At 30.2% G+C, this 20,978-nt stretch overlaps 2 protein-coding genes and 1 long non-coding RNA gene across 3 annotated transcripts in view; 1 reads left to right on the forward strand and 2 right to left on the reverse strand.

The window, feature by feature from the left end:
• Positions 1-2,901: 2,901 nt before the first annotated feature.
• On the reverse strand, positions 2,902-4,931 carry LOC106691098 (U3 small nucleolar ribonucleoprotein protein IMP4). The gene is made up of 2 exons (XM_014436758.3): positions 4,064-4,931; positions 2,902-3,297 (listed from the first exon to the last, which is right to left on the reverse strand). Exons 1-2 carry the CDS (start codon positions 4,802-4,804, stop codon positions 3,097-3,099), a joined length of 942 nt encoding a protein of 313 aa, XP_014292244.1. The 5' UTR covers positions 4,805-4,931; the 3' UTR covers positions 2,902-3,096.
• Positions 4,932-11,285: 6,354 nt separating this feature from the next.
• LOC136796090 (uncharacterized) lies at positions 11,286-17,798 on the forward strand. The gene is made up of 2 exons (XR_010843787.1): positions 11,286-12,437; positions 17,228-17,798. It is a non-coding gene; the product is annotated as an uncharacterized lncRNA (long non-coding RNA).
• Positions 14,919-20,978, reverse strand: part of LOC106691099 (glucose dehydrogenase [FAD, quinone]) — a 6,833-nt gene continuing 773 nt past the window's right edge. Inside the window, exons 2-3 of the mRNA XM_014436759.3 lie at positions 17,455-17,625; positions 14,919-16,468 (exon numbers count right to left, since the gene is read on the reverse strand). Of these exons, the coding sequence (XP_014292245.1) occupies positions 15,033-16,468; positions 17,455-17,625 (1,607 nt within the window). The 3' untranslated portion in view covers positions 14,919-15,032. The remainder of the gene's footprint in view (positions 16,469-17,454; positions 17,626-20,978) is intronic.

Genomic DNA, 20,978 nt, shown 5'->3' on the forward strand with positions numbered 1-20,978 from the left:
CATATCAACATCATACTAACTCAAACCTACGGAAGGTTAGCAATGCTATATCCTATCCTAAATAGAAAATCCAAATTAAAACCAGAAACGACTATTGTTATTTTTAAAACAATTCTCAGGCCACTGCTGATGTATTGCTGTGAAGTCTGGGGAGCGGCATTCTTTACAAAAAGGAAAAAATTATGATCTCTTCAAAATAAAGTCCTTTGAGTTGCAGTGGATGCTCCTTGGTTTGTAAGAAATAGCCAATTGCATCGGAGATTACCAACAGAGTCAATGGAGAATTACATAAAAAAAGGTTCATGAAGTTCCACTCCCTGTAACAGACAGTTAAAGGAGCAGTGACCTACAACTTGGCAAACCCAACCACAATGTGAAGACTGAAGCCCAGGCTGCTGCAGGACATCCTGTTATAAATTCTATTATTGTCATTATTTCTATTTTATTTATTTTTTTTCTCTTCTTCCTTTTTTTCAAACACGCAAAAAAACATGAGTTTGATTTTTCTGAATTTTTTTTTTTTGGCATAATCTTAGGTTGCTCTACAATGTTAGTACCTATCCATTTAATAATTTATTAGATAAAAATATTTTTTTCAAATCCCCAACATTGATTTTTCTATAACACTTCTAAGTTTCACATATAAAAATAATGATCATCTTCCATACAGAGATACATTTTTTTAATTCATTTTTGAGTTTCTTTACTGCCTGTATTGATCTTTAAATGAAACTAATTTTCATTCATATTCAGTGTTGTGAAAATTTGGGTAATTCTTATTTTTCAGCTATGTTAACGGTTCTATAAGCCATTCTTCTAGGAATACTTTACAGGCAAATCAAATGTCACGTAGTTTTATGCTATGATTTTCATAAAACCAATTCCACGGCTGGTTCATACCTCACAAGTCCCTTTAAAAGAGAATGCCTCATCAAACTACAATAAAATTAATTATTATTCCTTATGGTAATCTGTAACAATTTTGGGACATTTAATTGACAATAAATTTAAAAAGAAAAATACAGCTTAAGTTGTTTTAAACTTCTTCTCTAGGTTTACAATCAGTTTATTATAGTTATAGACCATTAATACATATAGTTTATTTATTTTCAGATAATATAGTGATATGAAAAATTTAAAAAAATAATAATAAATAAAAGAATTATTTCTGTTAATACATAAGAAACAATGAATTAATTAAAAAAAAAAAACCAACTTCAAAAATGTATGCAAGTAACAATTAAAAGACAGAAATATTTTACATACAAAACAAAACATCTTGACAAACAATTGGTTAATGATAAATGGAGTTGGAAGAAAAGAGTATTCTTTTTAGAAAATTAATATTTGATATATATATTTTTAACAAAACTAACTGTATCAATAGAAAAAAATATTTCTTTAACCTGTTTTACCATTTTGTCTCCAAAACAGAAAGTTGATTAAAAAATGTCAAGAAATTAATATTCTACAAAGAAATTTCTTCTAACTCAAGTTGTCATTAGACAATTGCTAAGGTGTCAACACTTATCTCGCAGGGAAAACATAATAACTTAAGTGTTGTGGTGGGCTATCGTACTGATATTATAAAATAAATATATAGGAAGATGGTCAGGGTTGCGGTCAAAGGAGAAAGAAAAATAGTTTACAACTATTTTTGTTTCTCCCTTGACCACAACCCTGACCATCTTCCTATGTATCAGTTTTTACGGTCAACTATATATACATATATAAATAAAATAAATATTTAAATGCTCAGGTTGATTTGGAGGTTACTTAAAAAAATTCTTTTTTTTTCTTTATTCTTTTTTCTGAATATAAAATTATCTCTCTTTAAAAAGTGGTGCTAGCAGTCTAGAAACCTGCTAATGCATAAAGAATTTATCTCTGAATAATTTCAAAAAATAGTATCTACCATACTTAGCACCGCAACTCATTTCTGGTGGTCCTAATACTATAACCAAGAAGGTAATTATTTGACAAAGTAATAATCTAGATGTTTTTCTCAAATAACTTCTAAACAGTACATCTTACTGAAAACGTTACGGTATAATAAATTAAAGAGCAGTCTACAAGTTAAAATATTCTGTATTAAATGAGTGATATAACATAATAATTGTCAAGTAGTATGGTAGTAAACTGTCATTTACCAGAAAACCACAATATTTTCAAATTTTACCGAAATGAGAGATATAGTATTATTATATATGAGTCAATAAATAAATGCATTTCTAGTGCTGGGTACTCAATCATTTACTATGCAAAAAATTAGTTTGATAAAGTAACAAAACAAAATTGCAAGTATCTTTTTTTTTCACCTGTGATTCATAAATGGGATATCCTAGAGCAATTACTATAATACAACCAATTAGAGAACATTACATTCTTTGTCGATTGATTATCACTTTTTTTAATTGTGTTTAGGTGTTACAGACAAAAGAGAGAAATACTTTATTCTAAAAGGGGTGCAGCCCACCCCAACCAGTTGTTTTTTAATTAATCAGATTTTTTAAAAGTATTAATGTTTACTAATTGTCAATTGAATGGGCCACAGGTGGGAAAATGTGTTTTAAATAAAAAAATACGTTTTTAAAAATGTAAACTTTCACCTAAAATAAACTTACTAAGAGTGATTAGTTTTGTTTGTCAAGGAGTCACACTCTCAGTCTCTACAAGTTTCCTTTGAATCCTGATGAAATTTTTATGGAACTATTTTATCCTGGACATGGACCATTTTATAATAAAAACAAATCACACAGATCTGATCAGGAACTGAAAATCATCTCTACTTTTTTGGAAGTCAGTTAATAATATTTTAACATCAGTAATTACCTGAATATAATCATTTAGGAACCTTAAAGCCTGTACATTGAAGGTAGATATTAGAATGTTTTAGATGAATAAAATCTTTAAAAAATGGGTATATTTATATACAAATGGCTTCATAGGTTATTTTAAAATAACATTTCATTCCAATAATAATATATTTATTTACAACGTATATTTAGGTACAAAAGACAAGGAATATTTATGTACAAAATGCTTTTTAGGCTACTTTAAAATAGCATTTCATGGCAATAAAAAATAATAAACATATTATTTATCAACAATTTCATCTTGAGCCCATCCATCTTCTTCAGATAAAAATCGTCTTTTGGCTGCTGTATTCATGTATGGCCTGAGGACCCATTCAGGGTTGGCTGTCTCTATTGTGTCAAGAGTGCCCATTTTTATTTCATATAACTTAAGAAGGAATCTTGGTCCTACTTCACTTAATTCAATATTACCACCGTCTACCTGGAATGAAAAATGAAAATTAATTTTTAATTAAATAAATGAAAAGTAATATAAAGAATAGTGAGTTGGATTCTATAAAAATAATAATCAAAATTTAGAAGAAAAAATGGACTAAAGAAAAAAAATTCAAGTTCCATATAGTTTACAACAATCCTTGTAAATTCTAATTTTTTTAAATGAATTACAAGACGGTATATTATATATCATATTTTAAAATAGCATGGTATTATTTCACAAGTGTTAGGTCTGCGTGGCTTCTCAGCCAAGATCATATTGATTACACTGCACATGGAATGTGTGCCCGAAAACTTATGAAGAGTATTCAATAAATAAAAGAAGGAGCCTGAGCCCCTATTTTATCTACCAGACAAAATATTTTATTCTGCCATTAAGAACCATTAAACAAATTCAGACATCAATTTTTATCATCAATGGGAGAACATAATTGTATGGTAAATAAAAAGGAGGGTTGAGCCGCTTTGTATAGTTAACTATCATTTTGAATAATCTTTCATTTTTGAGATTTTTTATAGCAAATTACAATAAAAATCTAGTATAACAACACAAATATAGTTTAGGAGAGGTAATATGTGTATTTTACTTAAATGTATGTACCTATATTTTAATTTCAACTATTAAAGTTGATCCTTGTGTATAGAATTTATAATTAATATTACCTAATAGATATGAACTATTATTAGACATAAACTCTTTTAAGCAATAGCAACAAATACGAAAAAAAAATAAATCAGAACAAATTACATACCTTCTTGTAGACATGGTGGCGAAATGCAATATAATCATCATGATTAGCAAATGTTATAACACGCTTACTTTCTTCTTTAGGGACTGGAAAGAGAAACTTTAAAATGTTCATAGTTCGAAGACCCAATTTAGTTTTAAAATTATGAAATATTAAGTGTGGATACTGTTCTGAAACAGTTCCAATATTAGGTATATCATGCCTCATGGTAACATCAGAAATGTTGAAATATGCTGTTGGCCCATAGGGGAGATGACAAATAACCATATTGTCTGGAATACCTCTATGTTCATGTAAAACTATGAAGTCTGTTACATTATTGGCACGACAAGCATGAATAAGTTGTTTCATTTCATAATTTCCTCTGTTCATTCTTTGAGCATTAGGAAATATCAGTCTAACTTCTTTTGCAAACATCTTCAGCCGTGATGATGGATCTCTTGAAGTAGTAACCATTATTTTAGGATCAAAAGCACCAGCCCACCTATATTCATCATCTTCATGATTCAGACAGGTTCCTCCTTCTTCAGTACCAATAGTAGCTGCTAGTTTCGGGCCTTGGTCTTCCCATTGTAAGTTATCAACCAGCTTTAAAGCCTGCTTCCTTAAATTCGTGTCAATTAGTGTTCCAGTATCAAGACTTTGTTTTATCCTATCCTTTTTGTCTTGAATAGCTTTCTTTTTATCTTCGATAGCTTTGCGATAAAGATACTCCCTCCGGAGTCTTGCCTGTCTCCGTAACATGACAAAAAATCAATCACATTCACTAGTAAACAATAAGAATGGTGACACCCGAACCTAAACACTTCTTCTTTCTGAATAACTTCTTCTTCACTACCTTACCCACGTGTTTACGCTGTTAGTTCCAAAGAGGTAATTTTTCTAATTTAGCGATATATACTTTGCGTGAGGATATTGAGAATCACTCGATAACAACCAACTATATTTTAACCAAAATATAGTTATTTATGATTGGCTGAACCAAGATCTTAAATAATATATTTATATGCATATCAATAATCACATTATTTAGTATATAAGTACAAAAAAATGGTATGGTTCCGATATTAAACACATAGATTATAGAAAATTTAGCTTTTACACCTTTGCTTGCTTGTGAATAGTATTTCTGGAAGAAAAAAAAAGTATTGGAGTCATTTTTAAGGATGGTTCACTTAAACTTACTTCCCGTCAAAAAAAGGAAATTTTCTTTTCACTGTATGATTTTGTTCTTAAAGAAATATTTTAGATATAACTTATTTATTGAGTTAACCGGATATCCATGATGCTACTACGCAACCAAAAATGGTAATACCTTTAATATAACAGATTTAATTTTTTTTTTACACCCTTCCTAGTCTTTTCTGATATCCTATATTATTACTATTCTGACCAGAGTGGCACGGTCGAGTTTTCAATCTGTGGGACCGCCACGATATAAAAGTCAACACACCTAGATAGAAATCGAACCGGCGCCACTGATTTTATGAGGTTGTTAAGTTAGGCGTTTAGAAGTCCCATGACCACTATCAAACTACACCAAATTTAATCTACAGGAGAAGTGTTAATGTGAGTTATGTTAATCGGATTCTCATGGCCTTCAAAACCATTCGGCATGTTTTTTTTATTATGCTCTCCTAATAGTATATTTACAAATTTATTACAAGATATACATAATTAGTAAAATGAATATATATTTATATACACACACACATGATGAATGCAAATATCCTTTTATTGACCGAAAAGTATTTTTAGGTGAGATCGTTGGGTCTGCTATATCCTGGGAAGTATTGTGGTAAGGTCTGTCTAAGATGAGTTTGCCGGTGGTTAAGGAGGGAAAGAGTAAATCTATACAAGTACGTTTCACCGTTTAAAGTTAAACACTAAACTGCAAGCAGAGTTAACCAAGTAAGTAGAGAGAAGACAGAAGAATTGGGGGTTGGCAGGAAAATTATTGCCATTACGCATCTCTCCCCTCCTTTATCCACCAAGCATCGTTTTCTGTATGTGCCCCACCATTGTCAGTTGATAAGTAACACTAACAAATTGGCTAGTTTAATGTTAATAGGTCTAATATAATCTACTGAGTTATAGATCATTGTCTGTTGAATAGATTTTTTTTTAAAGTGCATCTCAGAGCAGCATATTGTTTGATATTGGACCCTACCGTTTTTGAGCTATTATTATATGTTGTGTAATTTGTTTTTTACGTTTATAAATGCATAGTGTCCAAAAATTGAACTAAAAAAATCCGTTCATTCAACGTCCAAACCTTTTTTCCAAGTCTATCAGACATATTATTCCCCTTCTTTCCTTTTTTTTTTTTAGTTTGGCCCTAAAGTCACAGATCACCCGAGGATGATCCTCGGGACACTACATTGCTATTTAACATTTTGTTTCAAAATGGTAACCACTTAGAGAATTCATGCATTCATATCTCTGCCTCATTTGAAGATAGAAGAAAAATATAATTATTATTGAAATCATTATACCAAAAATAAAAATAAATTCAAATAGTTTGTATTGCTTCCTCATTATGAAAGTTAGGGAAGCTTTTTATTCATAAAGCAAATAAAACAAAAGTTTCATATTGGAAGAATATAGTTGACCTATGAAGTAGATCGTAGGAAGATAATCCGGGTGGCGGTCAATAAAGGTACCAACATAGTAAAAGAAAACTGTTTATTGTTAACCAACGTTTCGCCCCACTTTGCAGGGCTGTCTGATTGAAACAAAAATGACAACTATTAAAACAAGCATTACTTCACGGAGCAGAAGGGCTATCTACCTACATATTCGTTGTACATCTTACTAAGCCATTGCCTGGCCTCTTATTTCTCGCTCTTGTGCTCTGAGCTTTCTACCAATTTGTGCTGCATAGTCTGCTGCAGCACTTCAATTCTCCTGCGTATTCATCATCAAAGCACTAAGTTTTCCGGCATTGTTTTTTTTTGCCAAGTTTTATGCCTTGCTCTTCTTTTTCTTCAGTAAAACCTGGACCGCATAAGAACGAATGTTCTACTGTTTCGTTTAAGGAATCACAAGTTGGACACGATTGTCTGTCTTCCAGTTTGAAGCGGGCTAAGTAGGACCTGAAGCAACCATGCCTTGTAAGCATTTGTGTGAGAATAATCTACCTTCCCATGTTTCTGGGATATCAAATCTGATAAATCGAGAACCACACGATGGGTCCATCTTCCAGAAGACGAGACATTCCAGTGTCTCTGTCATTTTTCAAGAGTCTAAATTTCCTGTTTGGCTAATGTAGTCCAGTGAACATTTGGTTCTTCTCGTTTCCTGAGGAAGATCCGACTGCGTTTATCTGCCAAAAGATTTATCGGAAGCATATCTGCGATGACACACACACAGGATCGAAGGATACAGTGCGAAAAGCTCGAATGACACAAAGAGTGTACTTGCTGTGAACCGAAGTCTGACGTCAATTAGCACCCCAAGATATCTAATAGATGGCTTGGATAAGATATCGAACTCCCCGAGGGTGAGACCGACCATCTCCCTCAGTTCTCTACTGGTTCACTGAGACAGTGTATAAACACTGCCTCAGTTTTATAGTCAGCAAGCTGTGTGTTTTTTTTTTTGTTTTGTTTTTTTACGAGGGTCGGTGGAAATCTTCAAAAGAAACGGATAGCCCCGTACCTATCCGTGTGTGGGATTTTTACCCACTAAAACCACCGCCCTATACCTGTTCATTCCTCTCCACGGGACCGCCGCTAAGCATTACTTCATGGAGGAAAATGGCTGAGTGCCGCCTCGCTTTCTTTGTATGGTTTTTACGTTTCCATGCTACTAACGTCTTCTAGTCCTCTCTCAACCTCTTGAGGACGACTGTGGTGAATCTCTTCACTGCGTTCCAATGCTGGTTTTAGAGGAGCATATAGCTCACCACGTTTTCAGGAGTGATGCGTCCTCCACAAACTCTCTCCAATTCATTTCTTTCTGCTGCAAAGCGAATGTAAGTGAAAAACACGTGCTCCGCGGTTTCCTTGACAGTCTGATATCCAGGGCATTCTGTGGTGTTGTCCAGTTTGAAGTGGTACTGGTAGGTTCTAAAGCATCCATGTCCGGTCAATTGGATTATGTAAAAACCCACTTCACCATGCTAGCGACCATACCATGAGCCAACATTATTATTATACCATGTGTTTTTTTTACTATTATTGAAATAGGTTTTGCTGTATTTTCCTGAAAATAATAAATCATTGACCTTTTTTGATGCCAATCGGAAGAGGATGGTGGTCCATTTTATATCCGTTTCACAACTCCTAGGATACGGTTTTAGGTACTTTAGAAATGTCTGATATATATGTTTCATCCCTTCCTCCCTTCATATATTTAGGTATTTTCAGAGGTCCTCTTCTGATCAAATGTGTTGAAAATCGGTAAATTAGACTGTTTTATAGGAAGAACTTTATCAGGAAAGAAGGGGTGAATTTTAGTCAAAAGTTCGTTATATCAAGAGGATTTTCATATGGTTTGTGTGTGAATTGATGTGGTATTGGAGAAGTTCATTAGGGAGCTTTAATTTATATGGCTCTTCTTTCTCGATTTTGCTGTTTCTAAGCATTAATGAAACAATTATATCAATTTTCAACTATTTTCCAAATAGTAGGGGGAGAAATGTGACCCTATGGAGCTATGCTGCTCACAATTTTTTTCTAATATAATTTAATTTTCCTCAATAAAATTTTTATTTATCTAAACTCTGGGGAAACCTTAATTGAGGAATGAATATTGGTTGATGATAATACTAATTAACCCCTTTTAGTTTACTGAAATTCTAACTTTAAATAAATTTAAGACTTGGAGAAAGGGTCAACAAAACAGAATGTATTTTTAGCAGCTTTCTTGAATTTTAATGCCTTAAAAAAGATTTGTGATGGGGAGCTTTTTGGAATAAGGAAGTTATATAGAATATGTACTACTAAAAAAAAAAAAGAATCAAGATTTTAGACACATAATTTATTACTTATTGTTATTCATATACATTAATGGTATATTAATAAATATTATCTTATTATTATGAAACATCAACTCAATTTCTTGCATTTACATTTAGATGTAAAAAAATATATCAAATGGAACATATTAGACATTTTGTGAGATCATTTTTTTTATTTATATGATACAGTGCTGCTATTTCAACACAAATTTCATTTTTTTTTTTTTTATAAATATCAATAATAAAAATAAATCAATAATCAAAAACCAGGTAACAAGTGAAAATTTTCTTTCTCTGGGTTATTGAAATTGAAAACAAATACTCAATAAACAAATAAAAATGAGGTATTGCTGTATAAAGAGTTTACAAAATGTCAATTCTTAAAAAATGATGAATCTGTTGCTTAGATTAAATTTACATTCTATAAGCATGGTAATGTTTGTTGAAATAGTGGTATGATGAGGTATCAATGATGGAATGATAAATGAATAAAAAGGTTTATCTCATAATATAAAGATGTTCTTATTTTTTTTTTTTAACCCCTGAGTATACTTAATTTTGAAGATGTAAAAGGAAAATTATTTCCTTTCTCCTCATTGTGTTCATTCTTATATTGCAAAACATTGGTTTATACACACAAATTAATCCTTATTATATTAAATGCTTACAATAAATTAATTAAAACAATTATCCTATGTCTATGATCAGTCTTATGATCTTGATACTTTTTAGGTTCCGACCTATTCACACATTGTCTTAGTCCTAGTACTCATAAATTTATTGTAACCTTTATGACTTTATTTTAATTCCTAATGAGTCTATTTATCTAATAATGAAATTAATGCGGTATTCATACATTAATTTTATATGAGTTCCCATAATTCTATTTTTGGGATTGAATGGAGAAGAAGAGAGGTGATTAAACAACACACTTCTAGTTCATACAATAAATGAGTACAGTTGCACAAAATGTGAATTAAAAGAATGTGACATAAAAGGAGAAGTTAATTTTTTAATTTCTTTACATGCAATTAAAGTATATTAAATAAATAAAGGAATTTCTCCAACAATGCTAGGCACAATATACCTTCAATATCTCACTACCTTTGCCTTCATGGTACCTCCCTCATAACAAATAGCTGGCTGTAATCACGCTATTTCATCTTTCCAAAAATGTTTTTCTATCACCAAAAGGATAATAATTTTCATTAGTTATGGAAGTAATAATGTTGAAGTATGAACAATGATTTAAATAAAAAATGGATGGAATTCTTCTTCTTTTGGTTGCTATATTATTTATTTTAAAACTTGAGACATCATTAGTAAAATTTGGTTTTCATGCAGGATCCATTCCAAAGGCTACAAGATGGTAAATAATAATTATTACCATTCAATATTTAAAATAATCTGAGAGATTATTGTCAGAGAATAGACATAAGTCCACCATCTGGTAAAAGAAGAATACACAATTATGAAAGAGGCAAATAAATATCATACTTACAAAAGCTAAGTATACTGAAAGTTCCATCAGCAGATTTGTAAAGAAAATTAACGATGTTAATTAAGATTAAGAGAAGGAAAAATTGGAACTAGATTGATTAATCTCAGGGAGGAATTGAATAATATGTTTTTTAATGTATATACTAATGTTGAATCTATATAAAGTTGCATAGATTGTATACAAATATTCTTTCAGTTTTCTACAGATATTAGTGTTTGTATGACCTATGTATACACTTCATTCTTAATCATTTCAATTGATTTTTCTTTTTATCTATGAGTTACTTAGTTTGTTTACTATTTTGTCAAGTGGAGGCTAGTTATGCATGGTACATATATACTCTGAAGACAAGATGTATAAAATTGGTATACTTTTATTGCGTTCTTTTGAAAGAATGCAATATCTTACTAATGGAAACAGTTAAGGTTATTGCATTTATAATATGATAACCATGCAGCATTAAAATTAATCCATTAAAGACTCCAGCTACAATATGTGGACAATGATGAATGTCCTGCAGTGCTAGAGCCACATATATATGAGCTGTGTTTAGGGTTGGGGAATCAAAACGATAAATTAATGTAAGGACCTATATCTTTTTGACAATATATCGACGATGTTAAACTACAACAAAAAAAAAATGCCACAAAATCATCTCGTGATGTCAGTACTCCAGCCTTGTCTCTGCTAGGCACAATATTCTCGCACCGCTTTTAGTAGTTAGAAGGTTAAGAATATTGCGATATTAGAAGAATAGAAATGCATACGAATCGTATTTAATGTCCAGATTTTAATTTTACTGGTTAATTGTGTTACTCGTACCTATGAAATGATATCGCTTTATTTTTATCAGCCTTAACAAACTGCCTTGTGATAATAAACTTTTATTCGCTAAGGACGAATATGTTCTATGTAACCCTTAGGTCTATTAATTTTATTTTCACTACATTCCTGCATGTTCTCTTGTTGAGGTTCAACCGCTTTCCGACTTGCAAGAAGAGCATTATTATGATTTTAGTTTTTAAAGGCGATTTCATAAAAAAAAACTGTTAATTAAAGCAGTGAAAATGTTGTGTAGCTATTATTGTAACCTGTAAAAGTAAGTAGCAATACTGAACTGGTAGCACATTTAGCGAGAGAGACTAACAACATGTACTTTGAAGCATGTCGTTATTTTATCCATTAAGAGACAAATCAGTGTCCCTAATCCGAGATGATCTCATCTAGCACCCTAACTCGCTACCACAGTCTCAGAAGCTAAACCAAAGGTGCAAAACAATCGTATTATGCTCGGAAGAGCAAATCATGTCCTTATTCCCTTTTCCAGTCCATGGTACCTACATACATTGGTGTTATCGAATACTAAGTGTTTTTTACTTTTATGTTAAAGAATTCATCATTTGACCGATCGATGTGAACAATGACGAGACTTAATTTCGAGGTTCATGCCAGCATAAGTTAATTTTTCAAAAATACATGTCAGCCCTATTGAGATGAAGTCAGTTATATATTTTCGTTTGCGTCTTAATTTTTCTGTAATAGTCGGCTTAGTAGTACACTAACTCTGATATTTATAGGCTTTAAAAATATCTCACGCATGATGAATGAGATATCTATATAATAAAAGCTGTCTGTTTGTTTTTGTAATTGGCATTGTTACTACTGTACAGCTCCTGCCTAGAGTGCCCATTTCTAAGTTATATTTATAGAAAACTCAAGATTAAGTATTGCAAATACTGCTTAGCCACTGGTCTGTGGGGGTTAAAGCTTTAATAATTTTAAGGTTTGTGTTGCAATAAGGAAGAGGGAGAGTGGAAGAAATGAAGAGAGAGTGGGGGCCAGTTATTAAAACCATCCTTAGAACTAGACTCCTCACAGTATTCAATGAATCCAATGATTTTTGTTTATTACAGGTAAAAGTCAATTTTCGTCAAATTAATGCACTAATAAGTAGTTAAGCTTTCTAAGTTTATATGTCAGAAAATTATCAATTCAAATTACCTATAATCAACCAAAAACATATGTGTGTTTCTCAGTGTGCAACCACACTGGTGGACCCTGGGATGTATGAGGTAGATTGAGATGTGATTCTTTTTTTTTTTTTTTTTTCATTCCAGTTATTTTTCCAAAATGATATTAACAATCAAAAATTAAAGTGAGGGAAATTAGAGCCTTCTGAAAAGTATTATTCCAGAATTAACTGATTGTGAAAACTAATCATGTAAAAACAAATTACAAACTTAAGTAATCTTTTATTTCTAAACTGGTTATTCCAGTACAGTGGTTCCCAAAGTTGTTCCTGGAAGGGTTCTATGAAAAATCTAAATTAATTTAAGGGTGCAACAATGATGCCAACAGTTCCTTAAAAAGTCGATATTAAGAAAGATAATTGTGGCCAGTAAAAATAACTAACTCTAAATTAATTGGTAATGACTTTTTGAACATTGAGTGTAATATGAATGAGTATGAAAACAAGTGCTAAGGAGGGAGTGTATGGCATAAGTTATGGGTTTCCGGAAGGATATTTTGTTTGGGATTTCAATAAGGCAGACTCTAAAACCAGTGAAAAAGGAAAAACACTAATCCACTTATGTAAACACAGAACAAAATTTATGAATCCATTTTATAGCCTAAAAGCAAGGAGAACAATACAATTTCTTAGGAGCATGGCGTATTTTATCGCCATTGGAGGGATACTCTTAAAGATAGGTACATTATATACAAGTAACAGCATATAATACACGATGGAAGTTGGGCCATCTAGAATCCAGTATCTAGACAATGATTCCCAAACAAGGTGCTGTGACTCCCAGGGATGCTGCTAGTGAATACCACTTTCTCAAAATAATACAAAAAATTTTTAATTAAAAAAGCAAATGTACAGAGCATTCCATTATTTAATGTGCACACTTTATTCTTATTTCCCAGCATAGTCAACTACTTTAAGGATAATTGTGGCAACATTTTTGTATTTTTTTTTAACTCCATAAGGGTGGCACAATTTTTTCTTAGTTCAACAAAAGCAGAATTTGCTTAGCCTAAAAATAGTTCCGTGTCAAAAAAAGTTTTGAAACCGCTGATCTAGGATACCTTTTGCAAGCAGACCCACAAAACTCAGACAAATCCACGTTAATACAGGAGCAACTTATTGAATTATCTACTTAGGATAATCTGAGATCAATGATTGTACAAGAAAACCAAAAATTCTGGTAACAGAAACAGATACTAATGTTAAATGTTGCATTGCGGATCCCTATAAAGAAGCTGTTGATTGCTGTCATGTTTTATCTAATAGAGTGAGGATTTATTGAAGTTATGAGCCTCATCATGATAAAATAAACAAATGGATATTAGAGGTAGTAGCAGAACCTAAATAATATTATTTTGTTCCATCAGGTTTATTCATACCGTTAAAAAACAAAAATAATAAAAATAAAGTTGTTTTTTTATTTAAAACAACCTTATTTATTTCACCATTTACCATTCATAACCTCAAAATTAAATTTGTACCTTGATGTCTTCTTTTTCCAATGTGTATTGTAATCAAAAATAGTTAGAAATAAAAATTCTTTTTAAGTTCATTAACTTTTTACAGAAATGATATTTCCAATAAAAAACTGTAGTCACTTTTCATTGTGCAGATATATTCATACATATTAAGACCAGATATTTATATTATGTTTATTTTCTTTTTTGAAGAAAGATAAATTTCAAGGATATTTATGATTTTTTTTTATTTTCCTGAAAAGAAGGTATGTGTCTAATGAGTTTGAGAACCAGTGCTCTGAAATGACCAATTAATAAGTTATTTTTTTCATCAGGATGAGGATACTATTTCATTACACTTTGTAGTGGTAAGAGTTCATTATCCTTGACAATTTTTGTTAAAATTGAAACCACTGAATACATATCTTAAAATGAAGAGGGTATTCTAACGCCCCTTTTAAAATAGGAATATAATGGACTTTGGGTTTGACTGAAACAGGGGCCAGCAGGGAATTGTATGAAATATAAAATATGTGTCAGAAACGATTAAAAAAACTGAAACTGGCAGTTTTAAAGTGAAATAAAGATCTATAAAATTCCATAACATATTTTGTAAGCTGTATTTTAAATCACTATTTGTAGTTAATTTTAAAATTGTTATTCTACTTCAGTTTAATATAAAAAAAGTCTTTTAAGATTCCTTTTATCAGATTTTTCATTTGTATCTGGGGTGTACTGAAATTTGTAAAAAATATGAAAATTTTCAACAGATCCCAACATATTTCCAAATAAAAAAAAAAAAAAAAAAAAAAGGGAAATTTATTTTCAGTTCAACCCAAGTTTTTGATATAATACATCAAATATTTTCATTTCTGATTAATATAATCTTAATGAAATCTATATCAATCTTACATTCAAAAACAATTTTATTTTACACAAGATATTTCCATTATTATTTTTATTTTATGTAGTAATGATGGCATTTAAATTTCTTCTCGAATCTTCGGTAAAATTTAATTTTGTTACCTTGCCCAGGACAATAGTAAAGACAAAATGCTACTAGTATATTTCTTTTTAATTAAATCAGCTCCCTTTTCTCCAATCATTATCACAGGAGCATTTGTGTTTCCACGTGTTATTTTTGGCATTATAGATGCATCAATTACTCGTAAATGTGATATTCCATAGACTTGCAATTCAGGATCAACTACTGCTGATTTGTCAGATTTGGGACCCATTTTTGCTGTGCCTATTGGGTGATAAATTGTTCTTGTATGGTATTGTATGTAACAATCTAGATAAGTGTCTAAACTAACATTGATTAGTGGGGCACAAGTTGGAACAGTTCTGGTGACTAATTTAGGATCATATCTCTTTAAAGCATCAGTACTCATAAAATTAATTGCTTCTTTAACTCCTGCTACAGTCCTTTTGAAGTCACTTTTTCTTCCATAATAGTTAGGATGAATTAAAGGTTTGTCAAAAGGGTCAGGTGAATTAAGTCTAACAAAACCTTTACTTTTTGGATCTAGCAGTGTCAATCCAATAACTACAATGGGGAGGTTATCTCGATTTGGAGTTAGGGTAGTTAAATGAAACTGAATTTCTGGTGGTAAGGAATCACTTTTCTTCAAGTTGAAAAATGCTAATGCATCTATGCCATTCGTTGTAAGTATTCCTGATTTATTTTTTGCATATTCTAAAATTGCTGATGAATTTAAAAATGTGGAATTGATGATATTTACTTGCTCATTGACCAGAAATTGTATTCCCAATAGATTGTGATCTTGAAGATTTTTCCCAACTGGAAGATCTGCTATAACAGAAATATTATTTTGCTCTAGATGCCGTCTGGGACCTACTCCTGAAAGCATTAATAACTGAGGTGTGTTAATGGCACCAGCAGATAAAATTATTTCTTTTACTGCAAAAGCACGACGTCTTCTCCCTTTATGAACAAACTCTACTCCTATAGCTTTTTTAGTGGATCTGTTAATTAAAACCCTTGTTGCATGAGAATTTTTGAAGATATACAAATTTTTTCTATTCTTAATTGGATTAAGAAATGCCTTGGATGTACTACACCGGTTAGGCCCATCTACAGTGAGCTGTGTCACACCGATTCCATTTTGATTTATTCCATTGTAATCTCTTTCGGCCAGTCCATAGTCTTTTCCTGCATTAATCAAGTCATCCCTGAACCTGGATTTGTATCTAGCGTAGCCTACAGACAATGGGCCTTCATTGCTACGAAAGGGCGACCCTTGAAGCTCTGGTGCAGTTACATTCTCCGATTTAAGGAAATAAGGTAGAACGCTTTTGTATCCCCATCCTGGGTTTCCTGCTCTTTCCCACTCATCAAAATCAGCTCTATTACCTCTTACATACATCATTGCATTTGTAGTGCTCGATCCTCCCATTCCTTTGCCTCTTGGATAGTCACATACACCTCCTGTACCTGAAAAATGTGATAGAAACAATTAGCATTAGGTATACTACATTTGCATCTAATCCAGCAATATTAAGCTTGGTTTGATTAAAAAATCTCTATAATTTTTTTATTAATATGAAATTATGAAAAAATTATTTTTTATTAAAATACTTATATCAGTATCAATTTATGGTAAATGACTACTGGTTAAATACAAAACATTTTTAAATTGCTAAAGTTACATTTTGCTTGTTACCATATTTAAAAGATGTAAAGCTAATATGACTTATTTTAATAGGATAAATATAAAAACTAGGTTAAGTGTATACGTTGTAGTTTAAGTTTCTAAACATTAGAAAATGTTCTACATAACAAAGTATTTAAGCGATTTTGGCCATTTTCTAACTTTCACTGCTTTTCTCATCCTCCTGAGAAAAGTTTTTAAAAGATAATAAATATATTTATTCAAAATATCTCATTCAGATATATTCTTGTAATCTCACAAAAACTTCTTATAAGGCAATCAAAGGGAAAAGATGCACTAAAGTATACATAACACATTTCATGTATTATATATATAGATAGCGGAATGGTCCCTTCACGTTCCATTAATTCAACTGTGTTAGCCATAGGTTAATGTATTCTATTCTACCTTGTAATCAACACCTTATAATGCCGCAAGACAGTCCAAAGAATTTCATATTCCACAGGTTTACATATATCTTCACCTATTTATATGTGTGTATAAACCATATGTGTATATTAAACCATTTTTTATTTTTTCAGGAGGGTACGAAAAAAACAAAATCAAAACATTTAGATATTCAAAATTATGTAAGTAAACATTACCAACTATTGGGATTATGAATCAAGAATCTTGTAGAACTGATATACAGATACCATATGCCTTAGAAATAACTTTCTTAATTTGTGTTTGCCTATAGATAATTTACACCTCTTGTAATTTGTATTTTAATATATTAACAACCCAGTTGTACCAGAGAGTTACTTACTAAGACAAGCCTTTGGTTGGTTAATTGTTGTATAATTCCAATTGAAACGGGTCTGTGATAGTTGTTGGTAGAATAGTGGGACATCTGTTACAAAATTTTCGTCTCCACCCGCTTCTATGAGCAACACATTCCAGTTTGGATTTTCGGTTAATCGATTGGCAACTACACATCCTGTAAATGTAAATAAATTATTTTAATTAACTAATAAATGATTCTACTGACTGTTTATTTAAATTTCCTCTGTAAATTATTGAAATTAAGCTTTAAAACAAAGTGTGATACAAAACTGAAAAAAAATTAGTAATAAATAATGTAAACTATAAATAAATCATCAGGGATATTTATTATGAATTTTTATTTATTAATGAACCATTAATAACTAAATATTGAATCTATGTCAATGTAGTCATAATTTTATTTAGCACTAATTTTTACTGGTAGGATATTGACCTAATTTTTATAATAATTTATTATTAAAGAGGAATGTGATTTTTGGATCATCATTTATAAACACTCTTTGTAGAATATTTGGCAACTCGGCCCAAGTTACTAAGTATTCTGATGAAAGCCTGAAATTTAGGTCGAAACGTTGGGACAAATAAATAAGTTTTTGTTATATCTTTGCTGTGGACTATACCCCCAACCATCTTCTCCAATCATTCCAATCCAATAAGTATATTATACTATATATTTAATTCTGAAATTATTTTTTTATTTATACAGAAAAGGATTATAGAGCTTAAAAAAAAAAAATAATATTTTAGTTCAGAAAACCAAAATGTAGGACTAATAAATCGTTCTCTGGGTCTTAGTCTAACTTTTGTGTTGTGTATTGATTATAAGTTCATTTCATAATAATTTTAAATAATTTCATTCTCAGTAGTGTTAAACAAAAAAACTAATGTTTGTTGGAAATCAAATTATTAAATGAAATTACCAACATTTATTTGTCATTGATTATTAGATAGTGTATTGTGAGGTCTAAAAGCAATACGAAGGTTAGGAAGCGGAACGCAAGAATTAATTATTCTTACCATCCACGCTTTAATTTTACTGTAGAAATTGAAAATAATAACTCCCTTTTGTTCCTTAACCTCCCCATCATAAGAAATCCAGACAACACCATATCCACTGACTGGTACACCAAACCAGGCGAGCCTCAGGCAGACTTCTAAATTACCACTCCCAGCATCTTTACCATCAAAGAATTAACGTAGCCAATAACTTTATTCACCAAGGCCTTTCCCTTTCAGATTCCAATTTCCATGAAAAAAAAAAACACACCACATTAAGCCAATACTTTTAGGTATTAACTTCCCTCTCCATATCATTCATAAACTTATATACAACTACAAAAATTGTCTCACCACTTCACCTAATTCTTCACAATCCCTTTCTATCCCCTTTTACTGGCCACTACCATACATCCCCTCTCTTTCAAATAACATCCAAAAATTCTTACGTTCTGCTATATCAAACCTTATTTATCAGTGGTGTAAGTTGCTTGATTTTTGAATAAAATAACTTTAAAGAGCAGTTGATGTGAATACCAATTGAATTTATTTAATAATTGCAAAAACATTGAAAGAACTTCTATTATATCTGTGTATTTATTTGTAGTCTTATACACAAGACTAAATATTTCAAAGCTGTTCAAACTATATCCATACCTACCTTGAAAAAGTTGATAAGTCTAGTTAATTAGGAAATGAGTTATCAACTTCCTCACAGTTGATACAGACATAAAATCATTAAATTTATATTCATAAGAACGTTGTGTTTAATTTTTATTTTAAGATTTAAAATCGCACTCTATGTCATACATCAATCAGCTTTATGAAATATAGTTCATAAATTATTTTCTACATTTGATAAACAGCAACACACTGTTTGTTAAATACAACAATGTGGCAATTTAAAAAATAGCAATCATGAACTATTTGCACAGCTGGCTTGCAATTTTAGAAGAGTAAAATATATTTTTTTAAATAGTAACAACAACGTATTTGCAACTTAAAAAGTATCCACATTGTTTATTTGTTATTTCTCTTTTCTTTTTTTTAAAACTTTCTATTACTTGGTGAATATTGTTACTCAGGGGAGACATAAAAATTTTAATCATAAAATTATCACGAGACATATAACTAAATTATGATTATTAGGGATGTCATTTTAAGGTAAAATTTTTTTTTTTTAAACAGTTTTTCAACAGTACAATAGTTTGATGTTTTATAGATCTGTAGATTTTTATATTAATTGTATTTATTTATTATACCTATTAGTTTATGTACCCAAAAGAAACAAAAAAAAATTATATTATAAATTAATTCCAGTAAAAATAATCAAGAAATATAAATAGTTAACAATGAACTTAGTTATGCAGCATTTTAAACTTGTAATGCCATCCTTGACTTCATTAGTTAAAAAGAAAACAAAATTAGGAAAATTCCCATATAACATAATTTTTCATATTAGATTTGTAAAAAGAAAATATATTTACATTGAATTTTAAATTAAGCAACAAAAGAAGTTAAACAATGTTTTATTATATTTTTGAGGTCTATAAATATCAACTTTGTTCATTGTGTAGTATCATCCTACAAATTAAGATTAAGTATTATTGAAAGGTTTTGGAAGAAAGGTACTTCAATAGGTATTAATTTTGGCTAGTTTAGTATTCATTTTAATTTTACTAAGAAAATACGAATTTATAACTCTTTTTCCAATCAATTCCCTAATTAAATTACCTCCTAATTAAATTTACTTCAATTTCCATCACAGTATTATTAATAAAATATATAATTTAATCAATTTACTCCAAAATTTGAAGACAAACATGGATTTTATTTATAAAAATGTTTTAATTTTTTTTCTCTCAGCCTCAAAGCAGCAATCAGAGCTGGCTAGAAACTGAAAAAGTGTATTTATAAATTATGAAAAAGTAACAAGAAATGATAAAATGATCTGATAGCATAAATATTGCTTACTTCATGTTATTTATGTTTCATAATACAGGTTTATAAATTTTTAATGTACACTATTGACATTTATTTATTATTTATTAAAGATTATCAATTTACTGCCGATTAAAAAACAAAAACATATATTTTTTTTAATACTCTTTGTAGTAATAGAAAAACAATATACTTGCTTATTCAATCAGTTTTTCATGAACTAAGTCATTTTCAACCAATTTGTGAAATAGATATTGTTGGATTTATTTAAATTAAATTGTAAATTTGGGTTTTGAAATGTAATTTAATTTATTTTGAAAATTTTAAATAGAATTGAATTTAATTAAAATTATTCTCAAGTTTTATTACCTTAATTATGTATTGTAATAATTGTTAATACCTTTTAAAGATTATGTATCCAGGCGTAAAATAACCTTACTGTTTATTACACACCATAAAAAAAAAAATGCGTACATCTATATTTAAGTTTATTTATTTTGATCACAATACTAATTTACACCAATTAGATTTATAAATAATTAAAAATTAATTAATTAATAGCAATATTTT

This window comes from Halyomorpha halys, unplaced genomic scaffold (genome assembly GCF_000696795.3).
Source record: "Halyomorpha halys isolate HHAL.00 unplaced genomic scaffold, Hhal_1.1 Scaffold2077.1, whole genome shotgun sequence".
Classification (NCBI taxonomy): Eukaryota; Metazoa; Arthropoda; class Insecta; order Hemiptera; family Pentatomidae; genus Halyomorpha; species Halyomorpha halys.